Raw genomic sequence first — 12418 nt, 5'->3', positions numbered from 1 at the left:
CAAACACATGGGTTCCAAAAGTTCTTTGTAAGAATCATTTCTTCAGCTACCACCGCTCCAAATATGCCACATCTGTCCTTAATTTCTGCCTTTTACACATACTGTGTTTCTGTCTTTGAACATACTGCCAAAGTGGTATTGCCACTCGTGCTCCTTGCAGAGCTGAATCTGCTCTGCAGGGCTCATCCCAGGCCTGTGTGAGGCAGCCTGCTGCTTCCACAGCAGCTGTCCCAGCATGGCAGAAACACAGCAGAGCTGCATTAATTCCAGTTGCAACCTGCACTTCTGTGAGGATATTGCCCTCACCCACCATTAACTGTACACAGCAGCGAAGAAAACATCCCTGTGCTCCTGTGAGGTACCAATGCAAACAAAAAGCAGGTTTCTGCATTCTGGGCTTGCTCTCATGGCTGGGAAATGCCAACGCCAGCAGCAAGAGCAGGTGCCAGGGTGGCCCATGGTGAGGGAGAAAAGGGACAAGCAGAGAGGGGCGGGTACCTGAACTGTGCTCCACCTGAGGCATGGTGTCCATGCCTGTTGCCTCTGGGGTTCATATCCCTGTGCCTGGATGCAACCCCTGGACTGGAATTCGGCAGCAGGGAAACCTGAGGCCTGACTTGACACATTTCTGCTCTGGTTTACTAAAACCAGTGCTGAACACTGGCAAATGTTTTGTGGCATTACTAATTTTTACCACCACTGTTAGTCTTACAGAGTATCATCCTGGCCTTTGTGTCACTTCTTTTTCCTGCGTATTGGATGAATGCAATCCATGGATTTGGGTAGATAAGTCAGCTCCTCTGTATTAAAAAAAAACCCAAAACCAAACCAATCAAAACAGCCAGACAGCTTTCCTGTGTGAAGTTTTCCACACTGGCACTTGTTGAATGGCACCTGGGGGAACTGCCCCAAACACAGGAATCTTTCTGTTTCACTCTTTTCGATGCTTTGTTCAGAAAAGGCCTCAGAAAACAGTGTGTGAAACCCTCAGGCCCCCATTGCAGCAGGTGCTGTTTGTGCCCCCGTGCCCCTGGCTGGGCCAGACAGCAGCACCACTGTCTGCCCAGGCCTCCAGCAGCCCATTGTCAAGGAAACACAGGAACAATCTGCAAGGAGACGAAGCAACCGTTTTGTCTTCCTTCCCCAGCCACTCTGATAACCACAAGTGGCCAAAACAAGTTCCCAGCAGCTGAGCAGTATCATGCAAAGACACATGGTGGGGACATTCAAACCAAATCCCATAATCAGAGCTAACCCTGAGGGCACTGAGTAAAGTTGGATGTGCAAGGCCTGAGTTTATGCTCACGGAGTTTTCCCAGTGTAACTTCCCTGGTACAGCATATCTTGCCACCACAGATTGTTGTGGAGAGCTCCAGGTGACAGAAAACAGAAGTGGCTTCCCCAGAGCAGAGTGCACAGCACTCACAGCAGCCTTCCCTCTGCAACAGGCCTGTAACTAAAGCCAGCCTCTGGCAGGCTCAAAGGGTTTGAGCTCATGTTTGGTTGCTTACTGCATACAAACTGTGCCTCTCAATCTCTCTCAGCAAATCAGCTCTCAATCACCATTTTCAGGGAAAGAGACTTATTTTTTTAATTTACTTTTTTGTAGACTAGTAAAACAAAAGGGGCAGCCCATCTGTAGGCAGAGACCAAGACTGATTCTGACCAAACGGAGCTTCTTCACAGGCTAAATCAGCGACTGAGGGAGAGGGGAGGTGTTATTCCTGAGGGCAGCTGCATACAAATCCAAAGACACTACTGCACATGCTTGTTGAATGTTTCAAAGAAAAAGAATCCACCTCAAATACAGCTTAGCACATGCTTGCAAATGCAGACACTGAACTACTGCTGCTGAGCTATGAGATGGGGGATTTTTTTTTAGAGCTGAAAAAATACAGTAATTTTTATGTATGTGATCATACTAAAGTCAAACAGGAGCAGATTTCAGTCAAAGTGAAATACCCTAAGAGATCACTTTTAAAAAAAATTGTGCACATTCAAGACAGCATGTGCAGTAAGAGCACACTGCCCAGACCCACAGAGTCCCCACTCTGCCTTCACTGGGGCAGAAGAGTGCACTGGTCTAAGTAGGGCCTCTTTCTCTGCTCAGCTGATGTCCCTTTGGAATAGAGTTAACTGCAGATGATACAAATGAGAATGTCAGTGCAGAGGAACAGCACCTGCAGGAGGACCTACATTGGCTGTAACAGGCTAAATAATCCACCCCTGGGCTTGAAGGAGTCCTCACAGCCAAGCACTTGCCCAGGAACACCTGGAAGAGCCTGAGCTGTCTCCAGTGCCACCGGAGGTGGTGGCCACGATTGCCACACTGTGCCCTCACCTGAGAGGGAGTTAGAAAAAAAGGGCCACCTGCCCATTAGTGTTTCATGGCTTCCAAGCCAGCAGCAGTTCACACTGTGTGACCAGGGGCAGACCTGTAAACACTCAGAATGATGCAAGTGAGAGAGTGACTTACTGGAACAGTTACCTTTCTTTAGTAACACCACTGTGGCATCGCAGTTGCTATTGTCATCCATTTCTGTGTTGTTTGCTAAACCATTCACCATATTTGCAGAGTTTTTTGTCTTTCTCTCAAAGCAGTGATGTATGGTTGAGTTGTACCTGCACAAATGAAACAAACTCAGAATGTACCTTCACTTCTTCAAGCTTCCTTTCCTAGACTGGTACCCTGTGCAATCCAGCTAAGGGAGGGAAGAAAACTCCTCTGGTTTTAAAGAGCATGGCAGAGCACAGTAAATTGAACACAATGCAATCCCTCTGTACCCAGAAGGCTATGAAAGATAAAAGCCATGAATCTTGAATGACATGTGTGCTTATGTATTAGGTGTGATTAATATTCTGTATCATAAGTAATCATTGCTTGTCATCACTCACTTTATTGTTTATCACATAATCACGCCTGAGTCTCGGTGTTGTTTAACCTGGGATGACCCACCACAGAAACACAAGGCCATGGGCTCAGTTCATCTCAGCTCTGGCAGGGTGGGGAATAATCCTTGTTTATTAGACTATCCAGGAGCTGACACAGACATGAGCCAAGGGTCTCACAGGGATGCTTAAGGCAGGGGGAGACCCCTGCAAACACCTGGATGAGATCCCTAACCAGGGTGACAACCTTTACAGCTATACCTAAAGAGGTCAAACATCTGTTCACAGTATAACATTGCTTTCACAAAAAAAAAAAGATTCTGACATTAGAACTGCCTTGCTGGTCAGTTAATTGTTGCAAGGGTGAAGCTGCCCTCCATGCTAAAGCTCCTAATTACTAGAAGTGAGATCAATTCCGACTCGTGTTCCCATCAGCTCAGCCTGAGTGTTTTACTGCTCTGCGAATTGCTCTCACAATATTTACACTACTCATAATTTCAAAACAAATCTCTACTCTTACTTGTTCAGACAAGACCATTGGTGTGCTTGGCAGTTGGCAGGTCTTGTTGAATCTTCCAGTTTAAATCTGGGTTTCCTTTCCACTGGCTTTTGAAAACAAGACAGGAGGAGGGGAAACCAAAGAGCAGAACAGACTAGTTTTACTAGCAGGAACTTGTGCAAAAGAAGTCACACAGGTTATATGCTCAGAAAATCACTGCTGACTGTGCTGTAGTTTTATCATGGGTCTGCAGGCAAGCAAGAACTGCTGCAGAGCTTCACACCCAAAAAAAGCAGATTAGAATCTTACATGTGCTTGTTTCTGATAGGGATGCTAAAGTGGAGCCAGAAGGGGCTGCTCTGGTGGGACTTGAGGATGGATCCAGGTCTCTGCTCTGCCACAGACTTGCTGCATTAGCCTCAGTCAGTGTACACACAGTGAGATCCACAAAGCACAGATTCATAGGACAGTTTGGGTTGAAAAAGGCCTCCAGGATCATCGAGTCCAATGTCAATCCAGCACTGCCAAGCCCACCACCTAAGCCATGTCTGTAAGTGCCACATCTATGTGTCTTTTAAACCCCTTTAGGGATGGTGATTCAACCACTGGCCTGGACAGCCTGTTCCTGATAACCCTTTTTGTGAAGAAGTTCTCCATAAGAGCCAACCCCTGGCAGGACTGGAGGCTGTTCCCTCTTGTCTCTGTCATGAGGGGTGGGTGATGCAGAGCGAGCAGGAGCCTTAGAATTTAAATAAGCCGAGGGCATGTTTGACTTACTTCATTATAATGATGTAGATGACATACATCAGCACCAAGACTAAGGACTCCCACCTGGAAACAAGAGCAACACAGACACATCAGAGCAGGGCACGGCATCAGCTGCCACATCACAAGTGTGCAGAAAGGCCTGACCCTCCTGGACTGCCTTAACACTCCCCTGTGAAAAAGGGATACATAAAGAAATGGCTCACACATCCACACATGATGCCTCCTTGGTTTTCTTGACTTCTGCTCTGTTTTACTTGGCCAAATCTACCTGTCAGCTAAGAACAAGTGACCAAATGCAGGAGTTCAGGGAACAAACAAACTGCACACCCAGGAACCACTGACACTTCTGTAAGGACAATAACCACAGGGCTGTGGCCAAGGGAGGGACACAGCCCCGCTCTGCCCGCATGGGCGCGGCAGAATGTTGAGTTCTATGGGCACACTGATCATGCTGAGACAATCTGAACAAGGAGCAGCTGCTCTTTCACTTGTGCTGCTGCTCAAGCATTGAGAATGCAGCAGGCAGCATTTGAACTGCTGATTAGATAGTGACAGGGTTTTTTTTCCTCTGCTGTTTCTGTGTCAAACTAATGAAATTTGTATGAAAACCAAATACGGCTTTCTACATAATCTTTTTCACTAGCCAAAAGGCTGTATTCTCCATAGATCCCTATGGCAAGCTGCTAGTCCTAGTAGAATCACCCATTATTAGACTGCTACATACTAAAACTCCTGGACCATTTTCTCCCTAAGGATTCTGAGACATTACACTAACTATATCAGTGTCTCATTCCCTGCTTCTGCTAATTCAATACTCGGCTTCCACACTGATGTGTTTCTGTTGAAGAGCACAGTTAAGTACAATTGAGCCTCCAGTTCATTTCAGTAAAAAAAAAAAAAAACAAAACAAAAAAACCAACAAAAACAAACCACAAAAAAACAACAAAGAAAACCAAGCTGTTGCAAGAGGGGGTGTTTGGAACTCGCCTCTGAAACCAAACCCAGACCCCGTCAGAGAGTGAGCGAGGGAAAACCCGGACCCGAGGGCCTGACGCTCCCTGGTGTTTGCAATCCGAATGGCAGCGGCTGGAGCACCACCAAAGCCACCTGCACTGCCACCTGCAGTGCCACCTCCAGCCCCGGGAGATACTGGAAGCAACACCACGAGACCAAAGCAAACGGAAGCACACTTTGAGAATGTCTGAAGCCCTCCTAGCCCACCATACCTACTACACCACACTTACTCATGTTAATAGGGATATTAACGTTTTTAATTATTAGTTATTTAAAGTAGTCATTCACTCTTTAATGTGGTCTTAAGAACTTTTGGTTTTTAAATTATTAAAAACCAAAATATTGGAATACTTATTTAGGGTTTAAACACTTCTTTATGACTGCTTGAGTAGCCCCTTCTGGCACACCCACACCTCTGACAAACACATTGCCATCCCTGGGTTGCTGCAGGGAGGGCAGAAGGCACTGACTGCTGCTGTTGTATCAGGAACAGCCTGAGCAACACTCTTCTGGGGTTTTAGCTCAAAAAACGAGTTTACTAGCCCACTTTGTGCTGATGTTTCTTATGCAGGAGGAAACTTCTCCTTTGCAGAACCTTCTATCCTTCCTCTCCTGACAAACCCTACCTATGGCAGATTTTGTGTATAACCAGAAAAAATGAAAAGGGATTCACTTACCAAGAAACTCTTTCATCATAAATAAACTGTAGAGAAAAAGTTAAAAAATAGCATGTTATATACAAAACCACAGCTGAAAACAGCTCCTCACCTGAGGCAGGGGACAGAGTAGAAGCAACCCAGGGCCAGGGGCACTAGTTAGGCTCAGGTGTAGTTTGGCACTGCCCTCCTGCCCAGACTTTGATCTTCTCCACCCTTGGTTTCTCTCACCTCCTCAGGCTGGCAGGTACTGCTTCCCAAATCCTGGTGTTAACCAGGGTTGTTGCAGTGTTTGCAGGGGAAACAGCTCTGAGCCCAGAAGGGGCTGCACCCTTTGAGCTGCTGATCCCACCGGGACATGGCCTCCTCCATGCCCACTCCTGGGCAGCAGCCGAGTGACCGGCCAGGGGGGTCAAGGCCAGGGGGGTCAAGGCCAGAGCCACCGCCGGCAGAGCCACTGCCAGCTCCGCAGCTGCTGCCACATCCTGCTGCCTCAACGCTGGGCCCAGGCTGTTGCCACCAGCTCGGGGGGACTGCCACGCCAGCTGTGACAGTCCTTCCAGTACACCTGCTGAGAGACGGGCACTGGGGCTTTCCCAACAGCACTGCACAGCCCCCTTGGACAAGGAACATGTTTTCCTCCCCCTTGAGAGGCACCAGTGCCGGGGCTGCCAGGGAAGCACCATGGCCCAGGGTGAGGGAAGGACCAGCGCTGTGGTGTGGGAAGGGCATGGCCACACAACCACAAAGCATTGCAAATTCCAGGTCCCAGTCCCCATGACCCAACCTGACAAGGTCTGGTTTAGGTTACAACCTGTTGGTGTGATGGAACAGAAGGGTGTGCATTGGGCTTTGTGACTAAACGCAGCACCCATCCCACTTCTGCCATCAGTGACTGGCCATGTCCCTTCAAGATAAGACACACAGACATCTTTTTCCATTCAAAGGAATAAAGAGTCAGTTTTGCCAAACTCTACAAAAAGACAAGATAGTGCTGTAATATTATTATAAGGTTAAAAAAAAACCCAGGGCTGAATCAAGGGGAAATAAGTACGGTAAGTGTGGTTTATGTGGTTTATTCACTTGTAACTTCCGTGGTTTAGAGTTCACTCACTCTTGACAAATGGCCTGCAGCAGCAAACACAGGTGACTCTATGCTGCTCTGCTATTTCTTACTACACTTCCTTTCATAGTGCAAATGGAAGGAGTGGAAGTTTTATTGATTTAACCAGCACAGTATCAAGCTTTTTAAAGTTGCTGTATCTCAGCATTGGCAGGAATGTATTTATTGCCCCTCAGGTGTATTTATGATTAGTAAAAATACCAGTGGAATGCAACTCAGACCACAGCATGACAAGCTGCTGTTTAAAACAGCATGAGAACAACCTTCTACAAGCAATATCATTCTTCAAGACTGATGACTCTATTCCAGCTGCAGAGAAGTCCCAATGCCCTGATACAGCAAATTATCCCTGCATAACAGCACTGAAGTGTTCCCTAAAAGGAGCACACAAATCTAAGGAAGAGGGAACCACAGGCAGGATATGCTGTGCTGTACATAGAGGCTGGGGCTCGTCTCCCAGCTGAGCCATGGCGGACTGGAGAGTCAAAATTGCTACCTCAATTTGATTCTACCTTAAAAGGACAGGAAAGGTTAGAGCGCCACTGCCAAGCCAGGGGTTCCCTGGTGAGCACAGGGGAGGAAAAACTTCTTAAACTGAAGCACTGTCTGACTCTGAAAGGAGAAATCCTCATGTGCCATCAACTGGGGACCAATATTGCATTAGAAAAGGCTGGCAAATCAGCTGGAGAGAAGCTAAACCTTTAAGCACTTAAGATGTTTTCCCCTCCTGCCATCTTTCTCTGTTTTTCCCTAACAGGTGCTTAAGTCATTTGCAATGATTGCTGTGGAGTAAAACATGGAAAGACAATGGGCTGTGCTCCACATCTCCCAAGCCAAATTAGCCATACGGTGCTGTAACCTGGGAATACGACTTGGGGCAATGCCTTCAGTGCCTGGAGCTGCACAGTCCTGCCCCCCTGGCTGTGTGAAGGGCCTTGAACTTCACCACTGATGAGATGAGAAGAGCTTGCACACACCTGGAAAGAAGCTAACTCAAGGCTTAGGGGGAAAATAACCCTATTCTGACATTATGTACACTCCCAAAAGAAAATGACTTCTGCAGCTCTGTAACTATGAATAACTGCTTATATAGCAATAGAGTGTTAAGAGAAAAGTCCTAAGGATAACAGAGATGGCTGTTCCATGAGGCACAAAACTTTGTCATGACACAGGATATGTAACAAGGAATGTCAGGGGGGCACTGGACACAATAGAGAATGGCTCTCCACATCCTGAAGCAGCTGACAACCGCAGGGATGAACCAGCCATGAAGAACCTGCCACACTTAAAGCATTTAAAACTGGTGACAGAGTGAACAGATTTTCAACCTATTTGCTACCATGCAATGAAGGAAATGCCCAATCCAAGCCCCAGGAGGAGAAATGGCAGGCAGCTGTCCACACCTGTCCCTCCTAGGGAGTGAAGCAGGAGAATGCCTGCTGCATGTCTCTGAGCTCATGCAGTGAAATTTTCTACAATTAGTACGGGTGGCCATGTTTGTTGTTTATCAACAGGTTTTGGTATGAGGTTACTGTGAGGCTGTCAAAGCAAAAATAAACCAAACATTTTTTGTTCAGCAGCTCACTGCTAGTAATCATGTAGGAAAATGATTTATCACCAGGTGCAAAAAGGCTGACCTTGCGTATGGGGAATAGAAGCACAAATGGGTTGAGGCAGCCCCTCTGTGTGGGATAAGGCAGACACAGGCCTTGGTCCCACAGAGTGTGTGACACACAGACGTGCAGGAGGGAGCAAACTGGAACCCACTGTTGGAACTCACTAAACAAAGGAACCCAAACTGAGAAATTCAAGACCCTCTTCAGACTCTCAAGTCCCCACTCTTGCTTACATATGAAGTTAAACTCACAGAATCACTCCTTCCTTCTTAGGGAATCTGAGGGGACTGGACTATGTTGGAGGGGGGGGGGGGGGGAGGGTGCAGGGGGAGGCCAGGAAAGAAAAGCAACTGTTACCAGGAAACTACATTTTTACATTTCCTCACGTGGTTTTGTATTGGTTGCAAAGTTAATGCTAAATTAACAGCAAGGATGTTATCCAAAACTTGTGCTAACATTTTTTCCCCGTACAGCCCAATTCTGAGAGATCTGGAGCACTTACTGAGCTTGATGCCCACTGGAATACACACAGCACTAAGAACTGTTGGAACTGTGGCCTGTTAGAGGACTTGCTGCGAGCACTCACTGAACAGACCTGCCCCAGTTATGTGAGGAATAACTCATTTCAGCATTTTGTATTTGTTCAGGACCTCCTTGCTATGGGCACAAAAGCTGCCTCTTTACAGGTTAGGACACGTTTTTCAGGAAGCCACAACGGTCATGGCTGGAATTCCCTGACCCATCCCCTGCAGGGGGCTCAGCTCAGGGTTTCAGCTCTGCCCTGGGCTGCTGCAGCCCACCCAGCTATGGCTCTGGACACTCCACCTCCTGTCCCTGGGCCAAGCTTTGCTACAGAAACAGGGAGATCACAGGCAGTTCTCCATGGGCACAAACCCACGTGGCTGCAGGAGCCAGATCTCAGCTACAAGCCTGTGATTCCATAGCAGGTTCCCTTTACAGATGGCAGGAGACATGGGCTCCCACAGAATAATAACCTCCAAAAACTTACCACAATGAGCGCAACAACAGACAGCGTGTAGTAGATTGAATCTCTCAAGAGGCTCCACGATGACAGCGCAACAACCTGGGAAAACAGGCAAAGAGGGGAGGTCAGACAGGCTCTCACCAGCACGACAGCAGCGTGTGCCAGAGCTCAGCCTGACTCTGAGCTGTCCCCACATGTGACAGGACTCGCCCCACGGCAGCAAATGCCTCCTGTGGCTGCTGGAACAGTTCTGAGGGAGGCAGGGATGGCCAAACCTGAAGGTGCTGCAGACTCAGCTGTGCCTTGGTCAGGCTGTGAGTGCCAGGGCAGCACCAAGGGGGGCTCAGCCTGACCAGCACAGACACACTGAGGGGCATCACTGCAGCTCTGGGGTTTGGGACAAACACTCACATGAACACTGCAGAAAAGTCTTATGAACAAAAAGCAGTAATTTATATGTGATGGAGAACAAAATGGGATTGCCATGCAGGTCATGTCACTTGACACCTTCCAAAGGCACAGAAACGAGGAGGAATTGTCACTGCAGACTGAATGAACCTGCAACTCAAATCTTAGAAGAAAAAATACCAGCAAATAAGTTAGTCTTTAACTTCGTTAACAGCATTCAAAAAGGCAGATTAAAACCAGTTATGTGGTGGTAACATCTTCAGTATGATTCTATCTTTTGCAGCTCTATGAAGTCCCTTCAGTAGAAGCTTCTCCTCAAATCTGTACTTCCCATTTCTGGAGTTCATTTAAAACCCTGTGGGGCACATTCTTCACAGGTATAAAGCTGAAGGAAGCAGACAGGAGATGCTGAATTTACACTGATTTGGATCTGAACATACAAATAAATTTTCTGACTAGTCATGCCTGTGCATGAATTCAGTCAAATGAACAGTAACTTCATTTTCATTTCTATGACAGCTGAAGAAAGGTTCTATTTCAAAGTGATCACAAAACTAATTTTCCAAATTTTTCTTTGTATTAACTCTTACAATATTGGAATTTTCCATAAGTTGTAGCAAAACAAATGCTGTAAAAAGATACTGACCATTATACTCTAAAAATCTCTGCAGCTACTTAGTACTATGGGGCTTTTATGTGGTTGTGATTTATGCCCAGTGTAAAGTCTCTTCATGCAACCACTGACATGTTAGAAACTCCAACTGGAAATAAAAAAGCAGGCCTTTAAAGCCCTTGAGTCAGATCAGATTTATATCAGCTGACAATACATTTCAAGGCACACAGAGACAGATGAATCGAGATGCCTTCTGATGGAAATTTCCAAATGTAGAAACAGGGAGATGGGTTCATAATTCTATTCAGAGATCCTTAATTAAATCTTACATTTATATGCAGTGTGCCCCTTCATTCTGATTGAGCAATTTTGGTGAGAGAGTTTGTAAAACAATTTGACATTATTCCACTCAGTTTTCACGATGCTGCTTAAGGTGCTGTGCACTCTGTTCAGTGTGGATGCTGGTGGGGATGTGGCAGCTGGAAACGTCAGCTCTGCAAGCAGAGCTCACATTGTGGAACAAATGACAATCCCCACAGAACAGGCTCGGTGGCAGCTCTGGCTCAAACTCTCTCCCTGGCCTAAGGGCTCTCCCTGTGCCACACAGTCCCCCTGGCCCAGCACCAGGAGCCAAGGTGGCATCTCTCCTGTTCTTGGATACTCTTGAAGGCAACGTGCAGTATTTTTCCAAGAACTTCCCTCAGACACCTGAAGGAGCACATTAAGATGCAGACACCCAAAAACAGCTCTCCAGCAGGGACCTGGTGCACAGAACAGACACACCAAGACAGTGTGGAAATCACAAGGACTCTGGCGCTGATTTCGGATCGGATTGCTCAGGCCTGGCACCCGTACAGGCTGCTCACATTTCAGACACCTGAGTAGGTCTCCCTGCTGCAGTAACTGCAGGGCAATTACATCTCAGACATCTGTAGGCCTGAGCCACTCAACTGCAGTTTCCAGCCCAAGAGGGAAAGCCAAGCACACACAGTAACCCTGCACCGAGGGGGACAGGAGCTCACCAGCATGGAGGGCAAGGGCAGCTCTCACCCTCCTGGTAAGAACTGTGTCTCAAGGCAGAACTGTCAAGGCCCTGAAGGCCTAAGTTGTGCTGTACAGCCCTGCAGCTGCCAAAGACTCCACACACATTTTAACACACTGGAAACCACTGAAATTACAGATTAGCAAGGCAGAAAAGAAATCTGGGAAGCAAACAGCTGGGGTCAAAACAGGATCAAATTTGAGTTCTCAATCAGCAATACTGTAACCCAGCATCTAGCTGGTCCTGTGGGGGCCGAGCACAAGGAGGCAGCTGTAAAACCACTGATTACCAGTCAGGTGACATCCCCTCCATTTGAAGAAAGTAGCTGAAATTCCAACTCCAGACAAGTGCCTGTTAGCTGTCTCTTGACCACTCAGTGGGGACTGAGTCCCGCAGCCCCTGAGCTGAAAGGAAGGGCTCTGAAATCTGTGCTCAAGCAAGAGCATCCCCCCAAGTCCAGATGAGACTGAAGTGCCTGCTGCCCTGCACGCCACAGCACCACTCGTGGGGTGAAATGACCCATAGCAGATTCCTCATTGGTAAACTTGCACCCTGCACCCTCTCAGATGTAACATTTACTACTCAGAATGCTTATTTCCCTTTTTGAAGGGCTGGAGAGCAGAGAAATCAAGATTTTATCAGTTCTAGCTTAATTTCTACCATTTGCAACTCCTGAAGCTGTTTCCCCACGCAGCACACACCATCTCCTCCATCCAGCACACACATGGAGATCAGCCACCAGAGAGAAACCCCTAAAAACCCCATCAGACACTGGTATCTGCTGCCCTTGGCACTGAAGTGCAAT

The 12418-nt window shown here is 47.3% G+C and overlaps 1 protein-coding gene across 2 annotated transcripts in view; it reads right to left on the bottom strand.

Moving 5' to 3' along the window:
* Positions 1 to 12418, bottom strand: part of SLC24A3 (solute carrier family 24 member 3) — a 105988-nt gene that overhangs the window by 14584 nt on the left and 78986 nt on the right. Inside the window, exons 7-10 of one of the 2 annotated variants that reach the window (XM_071547587.1) lie at positions 9575 to 9649; positions 5848 to 5873; positions 4166 to 4219; positions 2477 to 2622 (exon numbers count right to left, since the gene is read on the bottom strand). In XM_071547587.1, the coding sequence (XP_071403688.1) occupies positions 2477 to 2622; positions 4166 to 4219; positions 5848 to 5873; positions 9575 to 9649 (301 nt within the window). The remainder of the gene's footprint in view (positions 1 to 2476; positions 2623 to 4165; positions 4220 to 5847; positions 5874 to 9574; positions 9650 to 12418) is intronic. The other variant, XM_071547588.1, reaches the window with a different exon arrangement.

The sequence above is a fragment of the Pithys albifrons genome, chromosome 2 (genome assembly GCF_047495875.1).
Source record: "Pithys albifrons albifrons isolate INPA30051 chromosome 2, PitAlb_v1, whole genome shotgun sequence".
In the NCBI taxonomy this organism is placed as follows: Eukaryota; Metazoa; Chordata; class Aves; order Passeriformes; family Thamnophilidae; genus Pithys; species Pithys albifrons.
The sequence above is the reverse complement of the archived record's forward strand: the minus strand, read 5'-3'. Positions and strand labels throughout refer to the sequence as shown.